At 30.7% G+C, this 21792-nt stretch overlaps 2 protein-coding genes across 4 annotated transcripts in view; one reads left to right on the top strand and one right to left on the bottom strand.

Annotated features, from left to right (window-relative positions):
- LOC139518614 (trans-1,2-dihydrobenzene-1,2-diol dehydrogenase-like) overlaps positions 1 to 13302 on the top strand; it is an 18604-nt gene extending 5302 nt beyond the window's left edge. Inside the window, exons 2-9 of the mRNA XM_071310088.1 lie at positions 977 to 985; positions 1774 to 1794; positions 2741 to 2852; positions 4282 to 4445; positions 4789 to 5038; positions 11354 to 11481; positions 12124 to 12274; positions 12582 to 13302. Of these exons, the coding sequence (XP_071166189.1) occupies positions 977 to 985; positions 1774 to 1794; positions 2741 to 2852; positions 4282 to 4445; positions 4789 to 5038; positions 11354 to 11481; positions 12124 to 12274; positions 12582 to 12676 (930 nt within the window). The 3' untranslated portion in view covers positions 12677 to 13302. The remainder of the gene's footprint in view (positions 1 to 976; positions 986 to 1773; positions 1795 to 2740; positions 2853 to 4281; positions 4446 to 4788; positions 5039 to 11353; positions 11482 to 12123; positions 12275 to 12581) is intronic.
- LOC139520699 (enolase 4-like) overlaps positions 1 to 21792 on the bottom strand; it is a 70702-nt gene that overhangs the window by 30336 nt on the left and 18574 nt on the right. For 2 of the 3 annotated variants that reach the window (XM_071313577.1, XM_071313579.1), the window contains one exon: positions 21175 to 21647. The exons of the other annotated variant lie outside the window; for it this stretch is intronic. In XM_071313577.1, the coding sequence (XP_071169678.1) occupies positions 21411 to 21647 (237 nt within the window). In that variant the 3' untranslated portion in view covers positions 21175 to 21410. Of the gene's footprint in view, positions 1 to 21174; positions 21648 to 21792 lie in introns of those variants that run through there. 3 annotated transcript variants of the gene reach the window in all.

Below are 21792 nucleotides of genomic sequence, written 5' to 3'. Positions count from 1 at the left end.
GAAGCAATGGCTTGAAACGAAATAAATTTGTTTGTAATGAGTTATTTGCAGCTTCGGACCCAAGTACATGGTTGGAACTTTCATTGTACAATGCATTTGGTTCTGCTTTGAAAAGAATTACAGAGCTGAGTCTATGTACCATATTATATAAAAGGTTAAGTGGTTGTTAGGACCTAGTCCTTGTCAGATATTCCTGGCCATATGTTTTCCTCTTGTCATATTAAGAATTGTTTTAATTTAATATGTTCGTACGGAAAACAAGGAACATTTATTAAAAATTTATTCTCATACAAAAAATTAAGATAATTCTAAATACACATTCATAAAAAAAAAAGGAATTTATTACAAAGGATAATCATAAGATATACTTGAATTGTCCCTGGACCTCACTTCTGTGATGGGTATATGTTAATGGAATCCTTCTCTGAATACGGGACAAACATATTAGTAGTGGTAGACCCCAATGGCCAAAGTTCTTCAATTTATACCGAATATTGACTGTCAAAAAAAATGCTAATATTCCAATTTTCAATAACAGTTAACAGCAAATACATTATCACTTATCACAATAACAGATAACAAAAAAACTAAAAGCCCAATAACAGCTAACAAAGAATAAGACAATAACAGCTAACAGCAAATATATTTTCAAAATAACAGATAACAAAGAATTAAATTGCCCCATAACAGCATAACAGTTAAGCCCCTTGCCCCCCCCCCCCCTCATTATAGTAAACAATCCAAAAAATTCCGTATTTTTCACTAATTTAAGATTAAAAAATACATCAGTATTAATTATAAATCAAAATTGATTTAAATCAAACATTTGATAGTATTTCTTATCTGAAAATACAGAAGGATAAATATATATTCAAAATGAAATCTTTCTTTTATTCCCGTTTACTAATTGATAACAGGTGCAGGTGCTCTCCAGCTACTGTTGCATACATATCTCTATATTTCTTTGTTATAACAGGTATGTCAGGTAAGATGAAAAATAAAAACTGGAATGTGTACTAGACAAAAACAATTGATAAGAAACCAAACTCTTTCTGAATGACATTGTGTATTATAAACCTTGTCACCTCTTGGCCTTGGAATAACTTTTTTTTTGCTTTAGGGAGCTACCATTTGATTTTTAGGGGGGGGGGGGCTAGGATGAAATTTGAAAAAAATAGGCAGGACAGGAGTTTTGAGTAAAAAAAAAAAGGCAGGATGAGACACTTTGCTGCCTTTTTTTTTTTTTGCAAGTGTCTCATCCTGCCTTTTTTTTTACTCAAAACTCCTGTCCTGCCTATTTTTTTCAAATTTCATCCTAGCCCCCCCCCCCCATAAAAATCAAATGGTAGCTCCCTTAGGTAAAAAAAAGTCAGGATAAACTAATAACAAAAAGGCAGGACCGAATAGAGTGAAAAATAAAAAGGCAGGACAGAGATTACAACTAAAAAAAAATCCAGGACAAAAATTTTCATCCTAGCCCCCCCCCCCCCCCCCCCCCCCCCCCCACCCCCATAAAAATCAAATGGTAGCTCCCTTAGGGTTTATAGGTCAAGTGTCTTCAAGTGCAGGTTTAAAAAACAGAACTTCTAGAAATTTTGTATACATGTCAGTAGAACCTCGTGTCATAGAATTTGAGTTGTGGTATAAATAAGTAAAGAGACATTTTATTTTTTAGAGTGAAAGGATGGCTGAAGAGAAGGTTTTGAATTGGGGTATATGTGGTGCCGGAAAAATCAGCAATGATTTCTGTTCTGCAATGATGACATTGAGCAGATATGTCAAAGGGAACATAAGGTATTGTATTAATGTTTTATAAATACATAATATTTTTTTATATACAAGTTAGTGCACCTTTATCAGATGTTATATGTTTGATTGACTTTATCCCAGACGATTGCAATAGTTCAAAATACAGTGTTCAATTGATATTAGACATACACATGGGTTTTTGATGAGTTTATAAGAGTGTTTAAATCAGAAAATTAAAAAGTATTAATTCTACTTTTTTGTTGAATCTTTATACATGTTGTAATTTAATAGTTATCAAAGGTACCAGAATTATAATTTAGTACGCCAGATGCGCGTTTCATCTACATAAGACTCATCAGTGACGCTCATATCAAAATATTTATAGAGCCAAACAAGTACAAAGTTGAAGAGCAATGAGGATGCAAAATTCCAGAAAGTTGTGCGAAATATGGCTAAGGTAATCTTTGCCTTGGATAAGAAAATCCTTAGTTTTTCAAAAATTACAAAGCTTTGTAAACAGGAAATTTATAAAAATGACCACATTATTGATATTCATGTCAACACCGAAATGTTGACAACTGGGCTGGTGATACCCTCAGGGACGATTCGTTCACCAGTAGTGGCATCGACCCAGTGGTGTAAATAGTTATCAAGGTACCAGGATTATAATTAAGTAGCCAGACACACGTTTCATCTACATGTAAATTAACCATCATCAAAATGATCAGGTGTCACCAAAAGTTTGAAAAACTGATGAACCCTTTTGAGAGCACAAAAAACAACTCATTTCAAGGTTGACTTTGCCTAAATTTTAACTTAACTTTCATCATGTTCAGTACGTATGTTACAAAAAAATTACAAACATAAAATATAATTAAACGCATATGCATGCCAATACTCAAAATACTACATGCTTCTATGCAGATGATAATCTAGGGGAGTGATTATCCAATCTTTTAACAGTTTACAGTTGGTTATTTTTTTATTTTAGATTACTGCTATTGCTGCCAGGTCACAAGAAAAAGCCCAAAAGTTTGCAGATATATTTGAAGCACCAAAAGCTTATGGTTCTTATACAGATGTAGCTAATGACCCAGAAATTGGTTTGTATTTATAATTTTTGATATTCATTTTTTGATGATGATAGGAAATGTATTGATTCAGTGTATCAAAGGGTTAATATTGTATGTCTAGATTTGGAATCTCTTGCCATTATTGTCATGTTTTGATGAGTTAAAAAATTCCCCTTTTTAAATTCAGTATGATGCACTACAATTACATTGATAGATAAAATATAAATGATGCACCTAGGATATTCCTTATGAGTTTCATGTATATGCTACTGTATCAGACAAACAGCAATTTCAAAATTGAAGTACAATGTAAATAAATAAAATGTGTTTTATTGGCATGCTTGTGTTTTGTTGAATTTCAACACTACAGTCAGACATTGAATATATGGAGCAAACCTGATCAGGTTTGAGCCAGGTGGGTGAAAAGGTGAAATTTGTCAAACCTATAGCTTATTTATCGGCAATGGACATTTGAGCGCATTGACAGGACATTTGAGCGAAAAAAAAAAGGACGTTTGAGCGCCAAAGTATAGGGACATTTGAGCGCCTAAATTTTAGGACATTTGAGCGAAAATAAGAATAAGCGTAGGACATTTGAGCGAAAACAAGTCTTGGATAGAGAATTGTCTTATTGGCAATCATACCACATTTTCTTACGAATATAGTTCATTAAATGAGGAGTTTACCAACAAAAAGATTAAAACATATTTTAATTGTAAAAAACAAAGCACTAAAAACAAAGCACAGTCATAAAACAGGAGTTTACCAACAAAAAGATTAAAACATCTTTTAATTGTAAACAAAGCACTAAAAACAAAGCACTGTCATAAAACATAAAACTCGGCAACGGCATTATTTACAAGTCTGTTCGGGCTTGGAACTTATATCCCAGGCTTCTGACATAAAAATCCCTCGTAATTTTCGTAAATTTTACATAAACCAGCCAGAACCGGTCGAATTACTCGGGTGTGAAATAAAATAAAAAATATTTATAACTAAATCTTACTTTTTTTTCTTACTTTTAAAAAAAAATCTTAATTCGTGTAAAATTATCAGGGAAAATTTCGCTCAAATGTCCTGTCTGAAAACTCAGGTAAGGTTAATATCCCGGCGCTCAAATGTCCTATGAAGTCGGCGCTCAAATGACCCTATGTGCTTTTTTCTTTTTCGCTCAAATGTCCTATGCCCTTATTTATATACCTTTTTGCTTTCAAGTGAGGTAAATTTATAGTATATATAGTTAATTTTTTTAATAAGGATTAAATGTAGATAGACAGTATACTTCAATCAGAAGTATTAGATATAAAATTTTCAGTTTACAGTGCTTAAAATTCTTACAAAATTGTATGAAAAAAAAGCAACAACAAACGTTTTCACACTATAAGTCAATATGGGGGCCTCCCATTTTTCCAACAATATAATTTGGAACAGGTCTTACTGTTTGAGATTTTATTTACAGAAATTGTCTACATCGGGGTGATACATACAGAGCATGTCAGATTGAGTATGATGATGTTAGAGGCTGGAAAACATGTGGTATGTGAGAAACCATTGGCACCAACCTGGCAAGAATGTAAAAAGGTCCTAGATTATGCCAAAGAGAAAAAACTACTGTTCCTTGAGGTAAGCTTATTGAGCTAGTTGTAAAATTTATGATTATGTACACAATATGCATTTTAATCTTTAGATAGGTCAGCATAATAAAGGCCAATGCAAAGATTACTTTCTTTTAGATTGTTATAGAAAACATGTATCTTAAGCAATGTAGATTTTCTTTGAAAAAGGTAATTTTGTGAAATTTAAATTTTTGGGAAGAAAAAAATCTATAAAATATGAATTTCTGACCCTTGTCAATTTTCTCCAAAATCTGTGTTATGAAATTCATTTTGGTCAAATATGTCAATTTCAACATACTTATGATGTCACAATGACATCACAGTTATTTTAGTTTTATGTCTATATTTAGGCAGTTTGGAGTAGATTCTTCCCAGTCTATGATGCAATCAAGGAGGAAGTAAATTCTGGGAAGCTAGGAGACATTTCCTTGGTAACCACACAATTCTGTGTTCCCATTATGTCAATAGATCGTTTATGCAAGAAGGATTTAATGGGTGGTGTACTTCTAGATATAGGAATCTACTGTATACAGTTTGCTTGTCATGTATATGGAGAGATGCCAGAAAAGATTATTGCAACTGGTAGCCTAAATGAGGAAGGTAATCACACGAGTCACCAAATACTTCAATAGTCTGCTGTTAAAGGGAAATTCCGCGATTTTTTACTTATCATCTAATTATGTTCATCTTAACATAAAAAACACATTTGCAAAGTTTTAAATTTATATTCCTTCTAATAACGGAGAAAATCAAGTATTTGTAACTTTTTTGGTTGAATTCTCGAGTGGGGTCGTGACGTATTAGCCCGATTTATTGAATTCTGGGAAAAAATAAAATCTGTTTAACTCTTATAGCTTATCGACAATATACGTAATTAAAAGCGCACAGCTGACGAATGGTCGAAGTTATTAACCACAATATAAGAATAAACGAAAATGAATATGCATATATATACCGTTTTGTATTGATTGAATTAAACTCCTATAAAATTATCTCTAGTAAATGTTTTTGAAATTTTAATTAATTATTGTTGAGATTTTTTTCATAAAATATTTATTGAACATTTTTACTGATATTGAACTGAAAATATTTCAGTTCTATTTACCGTTATTGTTTTGATAATCATTTCAATGCAACTAATGTGTGAGCAGAGTGTGTATATTATTTTGTAAAGGTCACTGTATATTTCTCGGCACGAGGTCAATTCGTTTACCTTGTAGCTATGTAGCCGCAGGTGTGAGTGCAAGCGTACACAGGTATAAATGTTGTTATTTGGAAAGGATAAACAGAAAGATTAGAAAGAGTATATGCTGTCACGATGTTAATACACTAAGATTTAATACACGATGAGAATAAAGATACAATAATTAAATTGTGTAAATTAATTGAAAATAAAATTCAGATTCGTAATTCCGAAAGTGTATAAAAATAAAAGGAAACAATTTTGATTACTTTCTTAGCGGCAATTGGCGTAAAGATTCAAATATGAAGCAAAAAATAGTAGTTTTAATCTTTAATAAAAACTAAATGCAATATTACCCAATTTGATATACCATTGTACATCTGTTTGATATCATTGACTTTACCGGAATTTCTTAACTTGTATTCAAATCTGGCTGTGTTTAAATGCTAATAAAACTATTGCAATTTTAAAGTTTTTAATTGACAAAAAAATACAACATACAACATGCACGATTTTTTTTTTAGTTTCTTTTTATACGACCGCAAAATTTGAAAAAATTTTCGTCGTATATTGCTATCACGTTGGCGTCGGCGTCGTCGTCGTCGTCGTCGTCGTCGTCGTCGTCCGGCGTCCCGAATACTTTTAGTTTTCGCACTCTAACTTTAGTAAAAGTGAATGGAAATCTATGAAATTTTAACACAAGGTTTATGACCACAAAAGGAAGGTTGGTATTGATTTTGGGAGTTTTGGTCCCAACATTTTAGGAATTAGGGGCCAAAAAGGGCCCAAATAAGCATTTTCTTGGTTTTCGCACTATAACTTTAGTTTAAGTGAATAGAAATCTATGAAATTTTGACACAAGGTTTATGACCACAAAAGGAAGGTTGGGATTGATTTTGGGGGTTTTGGTTTCAACAGTTTAGGAATTAAGGGACAAAAAAGGGCCCAAATAAGCATTATTCTTGGTTTTCGCACAATAACTTTAGTATAAGTAAATAGAAATCAATGAAATTTTAGCACAAGGTTTATGACCACAAAAGGAAGGTTGGAATTGATTTTTGGAGTTGAGAGGTCACAACAGTTTATGAATTAGGGGCCAAAAAGGGGGCCCTATTCAGCATTATTTTTGGTTTTTGCACCATAACTTTAGTATAAGTAAATAGAAATCTATGAAATTTAAACACAAGCTTTATGACCATAAAAGGAAGGTTGGGTTTGATTTTGGGAGTTTTGGTCCTAACAGTTTAGGAATAAGGGGCCCAAAGGGTCCAAAATTGAACTTTGTGTAATTTCATCAAAAATTGAATAATTGGGGTTCTTTGATATGCCGAATCTAACTATGTATGTAGATTCTTAATTTTTGGTCCCGTTTTCAAATTGGTCTACATTAAGGTCCAAAGGGTCCAAAATTAAACTTAGTTTGATTTTAACAAAAATTGAATCCTTGGGGTTCTTTGATATGCTGAATTTAAAAATGTACTTAGATTTTTAATTATTGGCCTAGTTTTCAAGTTGGTCCAAATGGGGGTCCAAAATTAAACTTTGTTTGATTTCTTCAAAATTGAATAAATGGGTTCTTTGATATGCCAAATCTAACTGTGTATGTAGATTCTTAATTTTTGGTCCAGTTTTCAAATTGGTCTACATTAAGGTCCAAAGGGTCCAAATTAAACTAAGTTTGATTTTAACAAAAATTAAATTCTTGGGCTTATTTGATATGCTTTATCTAAATATGTACTTTGATTTTTGATTATGGGCCCAGTTTTCAAGTTGGTCCAAATCAGGATTCCATATCAAGTATTGTGCAATAGCAAGAAATTTTCAATTGCACAGTATTGCACAATAGCAAGAAATATCTAATTGCACAATATTGTGCAATAGCAATTAATTTTCAATTGGAGTTATCTTTCTTTGTATAGAATAGTAGTTGATAATATATGTTGGAAATTTGCCAGACATGACTATGATGTCATTTTCTATTTTTATTTGCCAATAACTTTATGTAAATAACTTCATTGGAAATTTGCCAATATAAAATGTTGCTGATGAAGCTTTTTTTCCTTATCTTATCTAAAATGTTTTAGATAATGTATGTTGGAAATTTGCCAGACATGACTATGATGTCATTTTCTATTTTTATTTGCCAATAACTTTATGTAAATAACTTCATTGGAAATTTGCCAATATAAAATGTTGCTGATGAAGTTTTTTTTATTGTTTTATACAATAAACAATGTATATTCACTTTTACTACCAACCAATCTTTACCATTCAGTGATAACAAGCACTTTATTTTACATTTTAATATTTTATGATGTATTTAAAAGAGTAGTTATTGTTGCAAACTCCATTAGAAATTTGAATTGATATCAGTTTTGGAAAAAGGGAAACGGGGATGTGAAAAAAGGGGGGGGGGGTTAAATTTTTCTCATTTCAGATTTCATAAATAAAAAGAAAATTTCTTCAAACATTTTTTTGAGAGGATTAATATTCAACAGCATAGTGAATTGCTCAAAGGCAAAAAAAAACTTTTAAGTTCATTAGACCACATTCATTCTGTGTCAGAAACCTATGCTGTGTCAACTATTTAATTTTAGATTTAAATAAGAAGAAATCTTTAATTGATTTGTAAAATCTTGACATTTGTTTTGTGTAAAAAAACCCATGTAATGTCAAAAATTTGATCACAATCCAAATTCAGAGCTGTATCACGCTTGAATGTTTTGTCCATACTTGCCCCAACTGTTCAGGGTTCGACCTCTGCGGTCGTATAAAGCTGCGCCCTGCGGAGCACCTGGTTAACATTTTATTCTTACATAATTAAATTCATTTGACAATCATTTACACGATTTTTTTGTGAAAAGAATACCAATTATCTAAGCTAAGGTATTATTTCTTTTGAGGATTTTTGAGGATTTTTTTAAAAAAATTCTATGATAATATTTGTGCAATGTTGAACATGATAGCCGTCATTAATCCAAATAAGTAATACAGTAGTTGTAATAAAAGTTATATTTTAGTCATGCATAACTGATATTGACGAATTTATAATAGTTCGTCCATACATCGTTGTTCATGAAACAATCATTATTAGTATACATGTAAGTTTCCTGACGTATAAGAGCCATTGAGGATGAGCTCCAGAGAAATCAGACTAGTGGCGTTTCGTTCGTTTGTTTGTTGGGAAAGGAGAGGAAATGCAACCGCTTGTACAGATAAACGACAGAATTACCATACAAGCATTTATAGTCAACACAATCAGAAAGAGTTCCCATCGTTAGACGGGGAATATGAAGGCTTCCAAGAATGAACAAGAAAACAGACTATCGACATCGACCGATTGTTCTTGATATTTGAAATTATGATATAGTGATGAGTTCTTGCGTCTGACAAAAACTAAATTCCTTCATGGTTATATCTTGCCATACGTTTATATTGGTTTGTAAGGTGATTACTCAAAATCGTTATTTGAAAATTCTGTTTGTGAGATGTAGATTCATTTCAATACAGAAATTTCGTCTATATATTTCACAAGTGTATAACACGTAGAAGCTCTGAAGGTCCATTAATCCCATTTTGTTTGGGTGTGAACCATCGATGTTTACAGCCATATCAAAGAATAAGGTGATAGTGGTAGAAAGAACTATGGGCGTCATGTGGCAAATATTACATGCATATCGGACAATGAGTTGTCAATCTGTATGAAAAGATTTCCAATACAACCATATTATTGAGAAGGAATGTTTACATGCTATACTCTCGTACTAGTATTACAGGGTTCTTGTGGCGTTCACCTTAGACACACATCGTTTTAACGATGTTTAAAAAAAGACAGAACCAATTTAATGTCATATTTCCCTATTTTTTAAATATAACTACAAGTCTTTTATCTGACAAGAATACCCCTATTTAGCGAACAAGTAATTTATTCTTTTTTCTTTTATTGAATACAAAGAAAGAAAATAAATCCCGAAATTAATTTGAAACTTTGATACTCAAAAGTTTCCCAGCAAAATATTCACATTCCCTGGGGATAATTAGTGTTCGTCCAGTGGCATATATAACAATTGTGATGACGAATTCCTTCCTTTGTTCGAGAACAATCTTATTGAAATATAAATCTGTGATTTTCCTAGGTCCACAGCTTCAATGAACCAAAGCAAAAGTTATACTTCGACCTGTATTTAATTTAAATTGGTTCTCTTTTTCTTTTGGTATACAATAGTCTATCGACATTCGATGATTACATACTGTTGGCATACGTGGACTAGTCTATTTACAACACTTTTACCCCTATTTATTCAAAATATATGTTTTTTTCTTATGTTCAATGTATACATGTATATATTTTAAATTGCGCTATAGTTCCGTAACTTTCTATCCAGTCGTATAAACGAATCGTCGGCAAGTGCGTACATTTTTTTAAATCAATATTTCTGGTCTGTTCCAATCTGTCCTTCACTATTGACAATGACTATATATTACATTTTCCCAAATTCGCCCTTGGAAAAAATATTTAAAAAGATTTTAACTTCATCAAATCTTATTTTTTGGGTATTATTTATATTTTTATGAATTATATTCTTTACACCAGAAATGTTATTTATAAACAAGCGTATGAGTTTAGTAATGACAAGTAAGACAGAGTTGTATATTATACATCTGATAGTTCAAAATGGAAAGTTATAAGTTATCAGCCGTGTACACTGATCAATACCTGCAGAAGTGAAACGATGCATGAGCTTGCAAGCCCGACAGGAAATCGCTTGAATACCTGGACGTGTCACCTCACACCCCTCACAATACCTTTGGAAGTAATACCTTTAGCCATGCTGGTGATCAGATGAGAGAAGATCAATATATATTTGAAAAAAAGTTTATTACTTTAAAGAACTATGAACAAATTAGATTTTCGAAAAGAATTTTCACGGAACACTTATTTATGATTTCAACTTTGACTTTTCACCTAATTCCAATATCAACAGTTTAAAAACAACAGACCATGGTAATTTAAATTAATTTAAAGTAAGAATATTTTCCGTATCAAGTTAGTTAGTCGGATAAAACAACCGTACGATTGACAAGATATCGACACGCAATTACGACTACATCGGTTACTGTAGTTTTGTTTCTTTGTGGTTTATAGACATATCTTTTTTTATTAATCGGGAAAGAAGACAAGATGGCGGATCGCAAAGAATTGATACTCTAAATTTAAAATTGATGGTGATCGCTTATCTAGCGGAATAAAACTTTAATATCTATGAATTTGAGCATTTTTTTACAGAATGAACATAATATCAATTTTTGATTTTTTTGCGAAGTTTCCCTTTAAGTGTGGATTATATACTTAGTCTTATGAAAAAAGTTTATTTGCTGTAATAAGTATCACTGAGAAGCTTCTTCTTATTTAGTTTAAACATATTTAATTCTTATTTATATACATGACAAAAAGCACAACTGTAATGACCAAGCTCATTTTTAATGAACTTTTGAAGATTCTTTAATTTTGCTTTCTTATTAAGAAAAAACTAAAATAAATTAAAATAATATGAGTTATCCCTTATAAAGTAAATATGATAATTTAAAATCTATCAACAAATATTGTGCATATAAAAAAGTGTTCCAAAATTAACTGCATTTCTGACTCTAATCCCATTAGAACTATGTAAAAATATTAAGAAGAAAAAAAAGAAAAATCAAGTAAAGCTTCTTGAATATATTATATACAGGTGTGGATGAAGATGGATGTGTAATATTATTATACAGTGGAAATAGAAAAGCTAGTTTGGTATACAGTGGTAAAACTGTCTTTGGGAACAATACAGCTACCATACTGGGATCAAAAGGTCAAATTTTTGTAAGTTTTTATGATAACTGTGTGTTACTGTGTATAGCTCCTGATAATTCGTTTTATTGTTAAAATCTGTGAAATATTTATGTTCTATGATGTTAGTTGCTTGTATATATATTTCCCTAAAATTGTATTTGTAGGGGCTATTATCAAAGCAAATTATAAATTTCTAGTTGTACAGAAAGAAAAAGATTAATAAAACATGATTTAAAACACTCTTTTAAAAAAATGGTTTGCTTATCTATGGCATGCAAATGTGCATACATGAAGATAAATTGTTGTAGCTTTTAAAATTTAGACAGCGCAAAACGGTTCTTAAAAGGAAAATATTTCAACATGGTGCAACAATATTCTTGTATACAGTTTTTCCTTGCACCTTTTGATGAAGCATAAGAAAGAAAATTGATATGAAAATGATAGATGCTGTTTAGACAGCTTTACAATAAAAAAAGTTGAAGGAAAATTTTAATTAAGTTGTGCAAAAGGGCTGCCTTTAAATACATAGTAAAGGTCGCTTGAAGGTCATTTTATATGTACAGTAACACTGACCTTGGCACTGAAAGATTATCTGATATCTCTAAAAGTAAAGCCAAAGTTTTTATTAAAATAATGTGACAGAAAATGAGGAAATGATTTATTATTTCACAGGTTGATGATTGTTTCTGGTGTCCCAAGTCTGTAAAGCTGACAGAAACAACATTAGAAAATAAGATACCTGAAGGTCCATCACCGTATAACTTTTATAACAGTGGTGGACTACGATATGAAGCTGACCATGCATTCAAATTAATCAGAAGTGGTAAGGTTAACTGTACACAAACTTTAATTCACATTTTAATGTGAATTTTTTTTTCACTTTGTAAAGCCATGTTCAAATTCCAGCAAATTATGAAGTACACTTGCTTGAGTTAACAGTTGGTTGAATTTGCAATATCATTTGTATTTAAACTAAACCAGAGATGAATTTTTTTTTCAAGATTCTGTTATCCCTGTTTAATTTATTCTTAACTCATTTACCCCAGTTATAGAGAAATAAGTGAACATTAATTGGACATTAAAATGTGCTGTCATTTTTATGAAGTATATTCTTGTTGATTTTATTGTAGGGCAACTAGATAGTCCTAAGTACGGATACAAAGATGTTGAGATGATTCACAAGATAATTGATGAAATATCCAAGCAGATTGGATTGAAATATTAAAGAGACCTGAGGCAAACAAAATGAATGGGAAATGGTTGGTTGTTTGGTAGAAAACTTGACCTTTTCTGTAGGTTTTTGGTAGGAAATATACAACAGCTTTGTTTGCTTGAAAAAGAAATTAGATAGTTAATCAGTATTCAAGAGTTTTCAAGGAGATTGAATGAACTAAACTTTATGTACTTCAAGATATGTACAAAAATGATGACAAAGCATAGGTTCAGTCTTCAATGAAATTAAATTTTACAATTTATTGTCTCTCTGTTAATGGTAAAATTGCCAGTATAGGGTAAATAAAAAATATTACTGATTTTATATAATGTGGTTAATGAAAACCATTGAAGAGCTATTATGTCCTGAATGGAAAATAAGCATTAAATGTATAAAGGTTGTTTACAGTGACGACTGTTAGTGTTGCTCTCCACCAATTGCAACTCATTCAAAATTTTGACCAAACTGCAATTTGTTTTATTAAACCAAATTGTTCAACTGGTCAGAATATTGAACAAATTGTTCAGTCAAAATGTGAAAGTGCAAGGTGATAAAATAAAATATACTTACAATCCTATAAGACTTTAACTCCACTTTAATGATGTTGTGACAAAATTAGTTTATCAGTTTGTATAGTTATTTTATAGTCATTTCCATGCTGAAGAGGAACTGTTTATTTTGAATTGCTATAAAATTGTCCAAACTAAGCTTTCATATAGTTTTTCTTTCTAAAAGTATTCTATATTTATAAGAATCAGATATCATTTTAAATAAAACATCATATATTCAGTAAAATATGTGTGAAATAACAATATGCTATTGATAAGTTTTCAGGGGAGATAACCTAAAATATTATTCTTTTGAATAAAGACTTTTTGAAAGAAAAGTTATTATCTCCCCCATGGAAACTTCCTACAAACATATATTGCAATTTTACACATATTTTACTGAATATGAAATGTTTTAATTCACATAATGTCTGATTCTTATAAATATAGAATACTTTTAGAAAGAAAAACTATATGAAAGCTTAGTTTGGACAATTTAATAGCAATTCAAAATAAACAGTTCCCCTTCAGCATGGAAATGAATATAATATAACTATACAAACTGATAAACTAATTTTGTCACAACATCATTAAAGTGGAGTTTAAGTCTTAGAGGATTGGAACGCACCTTTGAGTGGCAAGGACGTTAATTTTGTCAATGAAAACTTTTCTAAATATATGGTGAAAACTTGGATTACCAGTATTCTTTCCCATGTATTTGCGGAGGAACTTACTAGTTTAAAGTAAGTGTTGCTTCATTGTTTAATAATTCGCTTGTCCATTTTCACAAAGACACTTTTTAAAGATATGTGCTGTCGACCTAGATATTAACCTGAACTAGTTGTATTACAGTAAACATGGATAAATTACCTGCTTATTTAGTAAAATCGATAGACAATGCATGTAGTTTGTTTAGTAAAATAACATTTACAATACATGGCGATGAAAATAAAGCGAGGATTTCTATAATGTTTGGACAAAGTGAGGATAAAAACAATAAACGTAAATCTCAATCTATGGAACGCAGGAATAACATTAGAATGTCGAATTTCATACAGAAAGTTACCAAAGATAATGAAAATATAACAACAAACGAAAGTCAAGCTACTGAAATTATTCAATGTGATCAATTGATGGAACTCGAAAATGAAAATGTACGGAGCGCCGAAACTGCAACCGTAATGGACAATATTGCGCATGAATTACCGGAAAACGGCACAATGTTTTCAGATAAACATTTACATAAGAATTCACCTAAGAAAAGTAAGAAAACTACAAAAAGAAAAGGATCAATAGACAATGTCGATCAAAATTTATTGGAAAATGTAAAACAAAGTAAAAATGAAAGAAAATTGCCAACACAAAAAGATGATGAATCTGATGATGACGATATATTAGTTGGAATTGATGACGTTATTTCTAAAGTTGTGATCAAGAAAAGTAGATTATTGCCAGATAAACTAATAGCAAAATTGAAAGGAACCGGTAAAATTATACGGTATGATAGGGAACTTGACAATACAATAGAAGTGTGTTCAATTGATGATGATTACCATACATTTAAGAAAAATGTAGAACAAGACTTTGGTGATGTGAGAGACTATGAATTTCGTCCAGACGATACGGACGAAAAAGTTGAGTTAATGGCCAGATTTGCATTTGACAATGAACTGTTTACTTTGGTGAAATGAATATTGTTGTAAATAATTTTATTTTTTAGCATACAGAAATACTAGTTTTTGTTCAATTTGAAAAGATAAGTCTTTGGTTAATAACTTATGCGACTGATTTAAAAATTTTGAATATGTGAAGGAATTGGAACTCCATCCGCATATACTGTTTTATTTTATTCATCTTGCATAACCGTTTTGACTAAAATCACTGTTTACAGAATCGAATACGAATCATTAAGTCTTATTTGATAAGAGATAGTATTTTGTTGGATCAAATTGAAGAAAATTAAAAAAAAAAAAAAAGGAAAAAAGAAAAAAGGAAAAAAAAGACATATTTTAAAAGTAAATACATGTATATAAAGTATATAACTGTAAATATAAATGGATATTTTGAAAGAAATATATAAAGTATATAACAGTAATGATGAATAAATACTATCAAAGTAAATAGATAAAGTCTATTACTGTCAAAATAAATGGATATTTAAAACTGTGATCATAATGTATATAAATGTGTGTATAAGGAATTGCTATGTGTGTATATGATAATTGTATGTATGAAGTATGATGAATAAAGATTAAAAAAAAAAAAAAAAAAAAAGTCTTAGAGGATTGTAAGTATGTTTTATTTTATCACCTTGCACTTTCATGACTTGGCTGTGGTTTTCTACAGCAGTTGGTTCAAATTTCTGACCAGTTGAACAATTTAATTTTATAAAACAAATTGCAATTTGGTCAAAATTTTGAATGAGTTGCAATTGGTGGAGAGCAACACTAACAGTCAAGTCACTGTAATAGCTTTTATAATCTTATCAATTAATTTAAATGTTTGTCTGCTTACTTTTTGACAATTTTCACTTTTGTCATTCTAGAGTTATGGAACTTTAATCTTCATGTATCATGCAGTAAAACAGGAATGCCTTGAGCAATTTTTTCAATTGATTTGGTTTAATCATTTTGTCTATAATATTTGATATTTTTCAAATTCTTCACAACACTTTTTATAATGATTGCTTGGGACAGCAGTCTCATGCATTATGTGTGGTTCACCAGTTAACTTCATGACATGTTTATCCTGCCACACAATTAATGCTGATTATTAATTGTAATTTTACTTTTTCTAGTACTTTTTTTTTTAATTTTAGTATAGGAATAGTATCCAACAATTCCATTTTGTTATAATTTATTGTTATTGTATGAAAAAGAAAGATACCTTTTTAAACAGCATAATACTGTTGAAATATGTCAAAGCTGTGTTTCTATACCAATTTACACATTCACTAAACCAAATTCGTCTTAAATCTAAAACTATATTGATGAAAGTATTCTGAATTATGCCACATATCTCACAGTACATAAACAGAGAATTGACATGTCATACTGTTTTTGAGTATCTGTCTGTTTAGTGTTTGCCAAATTTTAGGTTGAAAAAAACAATATTCTATATCATTACACTTAAAGAACATATAAAAAAAGCGTGCCATATTAATTTTTTGGGTAAAAATGAGGTTTACATTTTGATAAACATTTTGTTTTGATTGTTAGTGATTTTATTTGTTTATATGAAATATTGTTTGATTTTGTTTATAGACAATTGTTACTTGTATAATTTGAAGCTTACATTTTATTGTATGTACATGCTAAACTGTTGGACATGTTAGTCCATACTATGCATGGTGTGTTGTTAAGGAGGGACATATCATAAAAATTATTTATTCCAACCTTTTGACAATTGACAATTTTTTATTTATTTATGATCTCCTAGATTCAATTTCATTTCACAAAACATTAAATGTGCTTAATTCAAAAGTTCGAACTATTCTGAATACAAAAATATGTTTTGAATTAAAGAAGAGAACTCACCAGGACTTTAAAAAAAAAATGTCAAATTATCTGTTTGTTTAAAAAATTAATTTGAAAAATTTATCATGAATAAACTTAAGCTTTTTTATAATGCAGAACAGACAGAAATATTTGTTTCTAAATGCCTCATTTGATTAAAGATAGTTGATCATTGCAAAAGTTGATCTGTCATTTTGTGTGATGGAAATGTATAAAGTCTTAATATTAAAGTAAGAAACAAATATGTTCATATAGTTTATTAAATATGCATTTTGATCCATGTTATCTAGTATCAGCCTTTGAATTAAGCACATCTACAAACTGTTTCTTAAACTTTATAAAAGATTGTTTGACATCTATATTTTGATACTCATATACACATATTTGAATTCCATATACATTTTATTGCCTCTCTATTATAAAAATATAATGACAGTATTTGCCTAGTGTGTGTCTGAGAAGTAGCTTTATTTATATTCTAAGCTATTTATATATTTCTGTATAAGCAGTGACAACCATATTGTTTTAAAAAGCATGCTCAAATTTGATATGCCAGTCGTAGAATTATTATAGTATTAAAATAGGTGATTGAATAATTAAAGGGAGGAACATGTTTTCCATAATTAGTTCTATAGAGTAAAAGGTTGATGTTAGTTAAAAAAAGACAAATTCACATAAAGGTGTTGGTAATATATTATATGATTGTTATAAATGGGCATTCAGAATGAGAAGAATGTGTTTAAGAGTTAAAAAATGTTATAGCATTAGATGTAATCAGTGAAAATGTTATTAATATCTAGTGCTAATTATACATTTTTATAATTTAAATAATTTTGTTTATTTTTATACAATTGTTGAAATTAAATAAATTACAACTGCAATAAAAAATAGTGTTGTTTTTTCCATCCAGCTTATATGATGTATGAATTAATTAATAATATTTTGTCCTTAAAGTTGGGTAGACACTCATATTAGTAAACTGTTATTTATGAGTTATCTTTCACAAACAGTCCTCATTTTATTGGTAAAAAAAGACAAGGGTCAAATGTACATCCACATCAGGATTAGAAATGACAATGTGAGATGAATATGCCTATACTAGACCGATTAGAAGAGCTGGATTTTTAACATGTTAGTATTCTTACTGTCTGCAGGAAACCTAGTCATCCTTCCAAAACAAATAATTCTTACTCCTAATTTCATGGGGCTAGGCTAGGCTAGGCTAGGCTAAAAAACAAATAGTAATATTCAAATCTTTGGTTTGAATCCACAGCTTCTTGTACTGAGAGCAATCTCTCTATGTGTACAACATCACCTCTGTTATGGCGTACTAAATTATAATCCTGGTACCTTTGATAACTATTATGACGTTAGGTACTTTTCAGTTGTTATACAAGTATCATTGTGTAAAAACTGTTTACTGCTATCATATAAGGTTCTTGGAAACTTCCAACTGTTATCTATTGAGTTGAGACTGCATTCCAGGTCACTATCATCTACCAGAAACACGAACGATATTATTGTTACAGGACAATTGTGTTGAGAATGTCTGCATTTTTTTTTGTGTTTCAGGTTTCAGGTATTATAATCTGCGTTGTAGTATTGCTTTGTTTCACATGAACATAAACAAGGAGCACAAATAAAGAGAGAATAAAAACTGTTTACTGCTATCAAACAAGGTTCTTTGAAGCTTCCAATTGCCTTACAAATGTTATCTATTGGATTGTGATACTGTGTTCCAGGATCAAATCTACCATAAACACAAACCATATTATTGTAATAAGGCAATTATACTTTTTTTTATGTTTCTGGTCTCTGTATAGGCGTTGCCTTTTGTCCAATCCCTTTGTTTAAATTAACATTTGAAATTTGAACAATAAAATATTTTTAATTGATTTGTATTTTAATCTGCATTGTATTAATGCTTTGCTTCACAATCACATAAACCAAAAGCACATATTAGGGGAGAGAATCAACTGTTTACTGCTCTTTGTAGCTTCCAAGTGTGTTGCAGGTATTTTCAGTTTCAACAGTTTTTGTATGGAACAAATTGGAAGAGTATTTCAAAACGTGCACTTTGGTAGGGTGGTTGGTGCAAAAGATTAATAGGGTTTACAGTAACCTGTATTGAACAATATTCTAGGAAAAGCATTTATTACCGGTAATTATTGCGTACTTGAAACTATCATTACAAAGGCAGAAGCTATCGAATAAATGATTGACTGTTGACTTAAGTCCTGGTATCTATGATGAGTTTATCTATCATTGGATCCATAAATAATGAACTATTGACCAGTTGCAATACAAATATCATTGCTATCAGATGCCTTTACTACTTGGCCTTAATTTGTGTCGAATACAACAACCTTATATCAATCTCTTACATGAATTACCAGGGTATTGCCATTTAATGATTGTTTTTATTTTAGAGTTTTAGAGTTTTAACCTTATATCTTAACAAGAGTACACACACCGAAATGACTTGCCTTCTTTACTACAACTATCAAATAAACATAACATGATACAAGAAAATGAACAAAGGTCATATAAACCAAACAAGAAAAACATTTACACCTTATATTCATTCAATACACTAAATATAATTGACCTGTTGCTTAGTTTCTAAGAAACAGCTTTAACCAAGAAAACTAAACATTGACAAATGAACCATGAAAATGAGGTAAAGGTCAAATGAACCATGCCAGGCAGACATGTACAGCTTACAATTCTGCCATACAACAAATATAGTTGACCTATTGCTTATAGTTTAAGAAAAACAGACCAAAACACTAACTTAACACTGAGCATTGAACAGTGAAAACTAGGTCAATGTCAAATAAAAACCTGGAGACTGACATGTACATCATAAAATATTTCCATACACCAAATAAAGTTGACCTATTGCATATGGTATCAGAAAAGAAAACCAAAAACTCAAAAACTTAACTTTGACCACTGAACCATGAAATTGAGGTTAAGGTCAGAAAACACATGCCAGCTAGACATGTTCACTTTACAATCATTCCATACACGAAATAAAGTAGACCTATAGCATTCAGTATAAGAAAAACAGACCAAAACGCAAAAACTTACCTATAACCACTGAATCATGAAAATAAGGTCAACGTCAGATGACACCTGCCAGTTGGACATGTACACCTTACAGTCCTTCCATACACCAAATATAGGAGACCTATTGCTTAAAGTATCTGAGATATGGAATTGACCACCAAAACTTAACCTTGATCACTGATCCATGGAATGAGGTCAAGTTGAAGTGAAAACTGTCTGACGGGCATGAGGCCCTTGCAAGGTACGCACATACCAATTTCAAATATTAAGCATCCTAGTACGCATAATAAGAGAGAAATTAACATTACAATAAATCTTTAACTTTTTTTTAAGTGTTCACTGAACCATGAAAATGAGGTCATGGACAATGAACATGTGACAGACAGAAACGTCATAACATGAGGCATCTATATACAAAGTATGAAGCATCAAGGTCTTCCACCTTATAAATATAAAATATAAAGCTTTTAAGAAGTAAGCTAACGCCACTGACAGATCACTATCCCTATGTCGAGCTTTCTGCGACAAAAGATGCAGGCTCGACAAAAAATATTACAGAAAGACTAAAACTTGGAACAGCAAATGTGATCAGTAAGACAAGATTATGGCCAAGGGAGTCCCAATTCAGTAGAAATATTCTTGCGAATCAATTTCATTTGAACATCCAAGGTGAATGCTGCAGGCTTCTCGGAGTCGCTAGCTTTGCAGCTAACATGAAGGCAAACATAATTTTCATTAAAAAACCATATATTTTAAACCTTTTCAACTGTTTGAAGACAATTATAAGGGCATATATGTTACTGGAAAAGTTATAGCAATGAAATAAAAGCTAAACTACACTTCATGGTAAAAGGTTATGATTTAAAAGTAGTATGATTCTCACACACAGTCACACATATCAGGCTGCCGGTAATAATATCTAGAAGAAACACAACTTTCAAGCAAGGACCAACACTCATAAACTTTGCAATGAAACTAAGGACTTCCACAAACCCCAGCACCTGAAGCAAGAACACAAACTATGCTGTCTGAGAACAGATAAAATTAAACTTATTACATCATATTTTAGGTAATAGACACATTATATTACACCTTATGCTTCATTTGTTCTGGACAAACTGACAATGAAGTAACTAAATGCTCAGCAAAAATAAAATTGGGACCTTAATAAAAGCAAGGCAGATTTGGGCAGGATTGATGAAAGGTTTTCAATTTCATTCTATTAGACAAAGAGCATGGTAGCCAAAGCCTGTCATGCTTCATGTAAATTCACTGCTTCATTGGAATTCAGGCTTCAGTTCACAAAATCTGCTACAAAGACTTATTTGGCTTGAAATACCCAGTAAATGCATAAAGAAAGCTGTTGAATACATTAATTTTCACCTTTATGATAAAAATATATAACAATAAAATGGAGTAATCAATAATCTATCACAAAGAAACAGAGTCAGCTTATTTTACTTTATGTATAGTCACTGGATGTGCAATATATGCACAAATATCTTAGTATTCTTATAAACTCAGAATACTTGGTATCACAGTTATTTTTTGCATGAGAAATTTTGTTCATTGAAAAAGTATTGTATAATTCATACAGCTGATATTAAACTTTCACTTTTTCTTCCCATCTTTCTTTGCTTCTTCCTCAGTTTGTGCTTCTCCCTCTCCTTCCTCTGGTTCAGGCAGGGGTGGAGGGGCTATGTGAGGGAATGCATTAGGTTCTAATAGTTTTAATTTGTCTTTTGTTTCTAATTGTTCTTCAATTTGTAAAAGTCTGTTTATTTGCACAGTTCTCTCCCCTCTTACTGGTGCTCCAACTTTGATAAATCTTGCATTTACACCTACAGCCTACAAAATAAATTAAGTAATATCATGAATACCAGGGGAAGTTCAATTAAAACAAAACCTGTTCATGAACTGCTGTAAGCCTAAATTCACATTTTGTTCTTATCCAAGAAAATCTTGGAATAAAATAATGTTGTATTTCCTTTTT

Source organism: Mytilus edulis, chromosome 4 (assembly GCF_963676685.1).
Source record: "Mytilus edulis chromosome 4, xbMytEdul2.2, whole genome shotgun sequence".
Lineage (NCBI taxonomy): Eukaryota > Metazoa > Mollusca > Bivalvia > Mytilida > Mytilidae > Mytilus > Mytilus edulis.
This window is presented reverse-complemented; position numbering and strand designations above follow the sequence as displayed.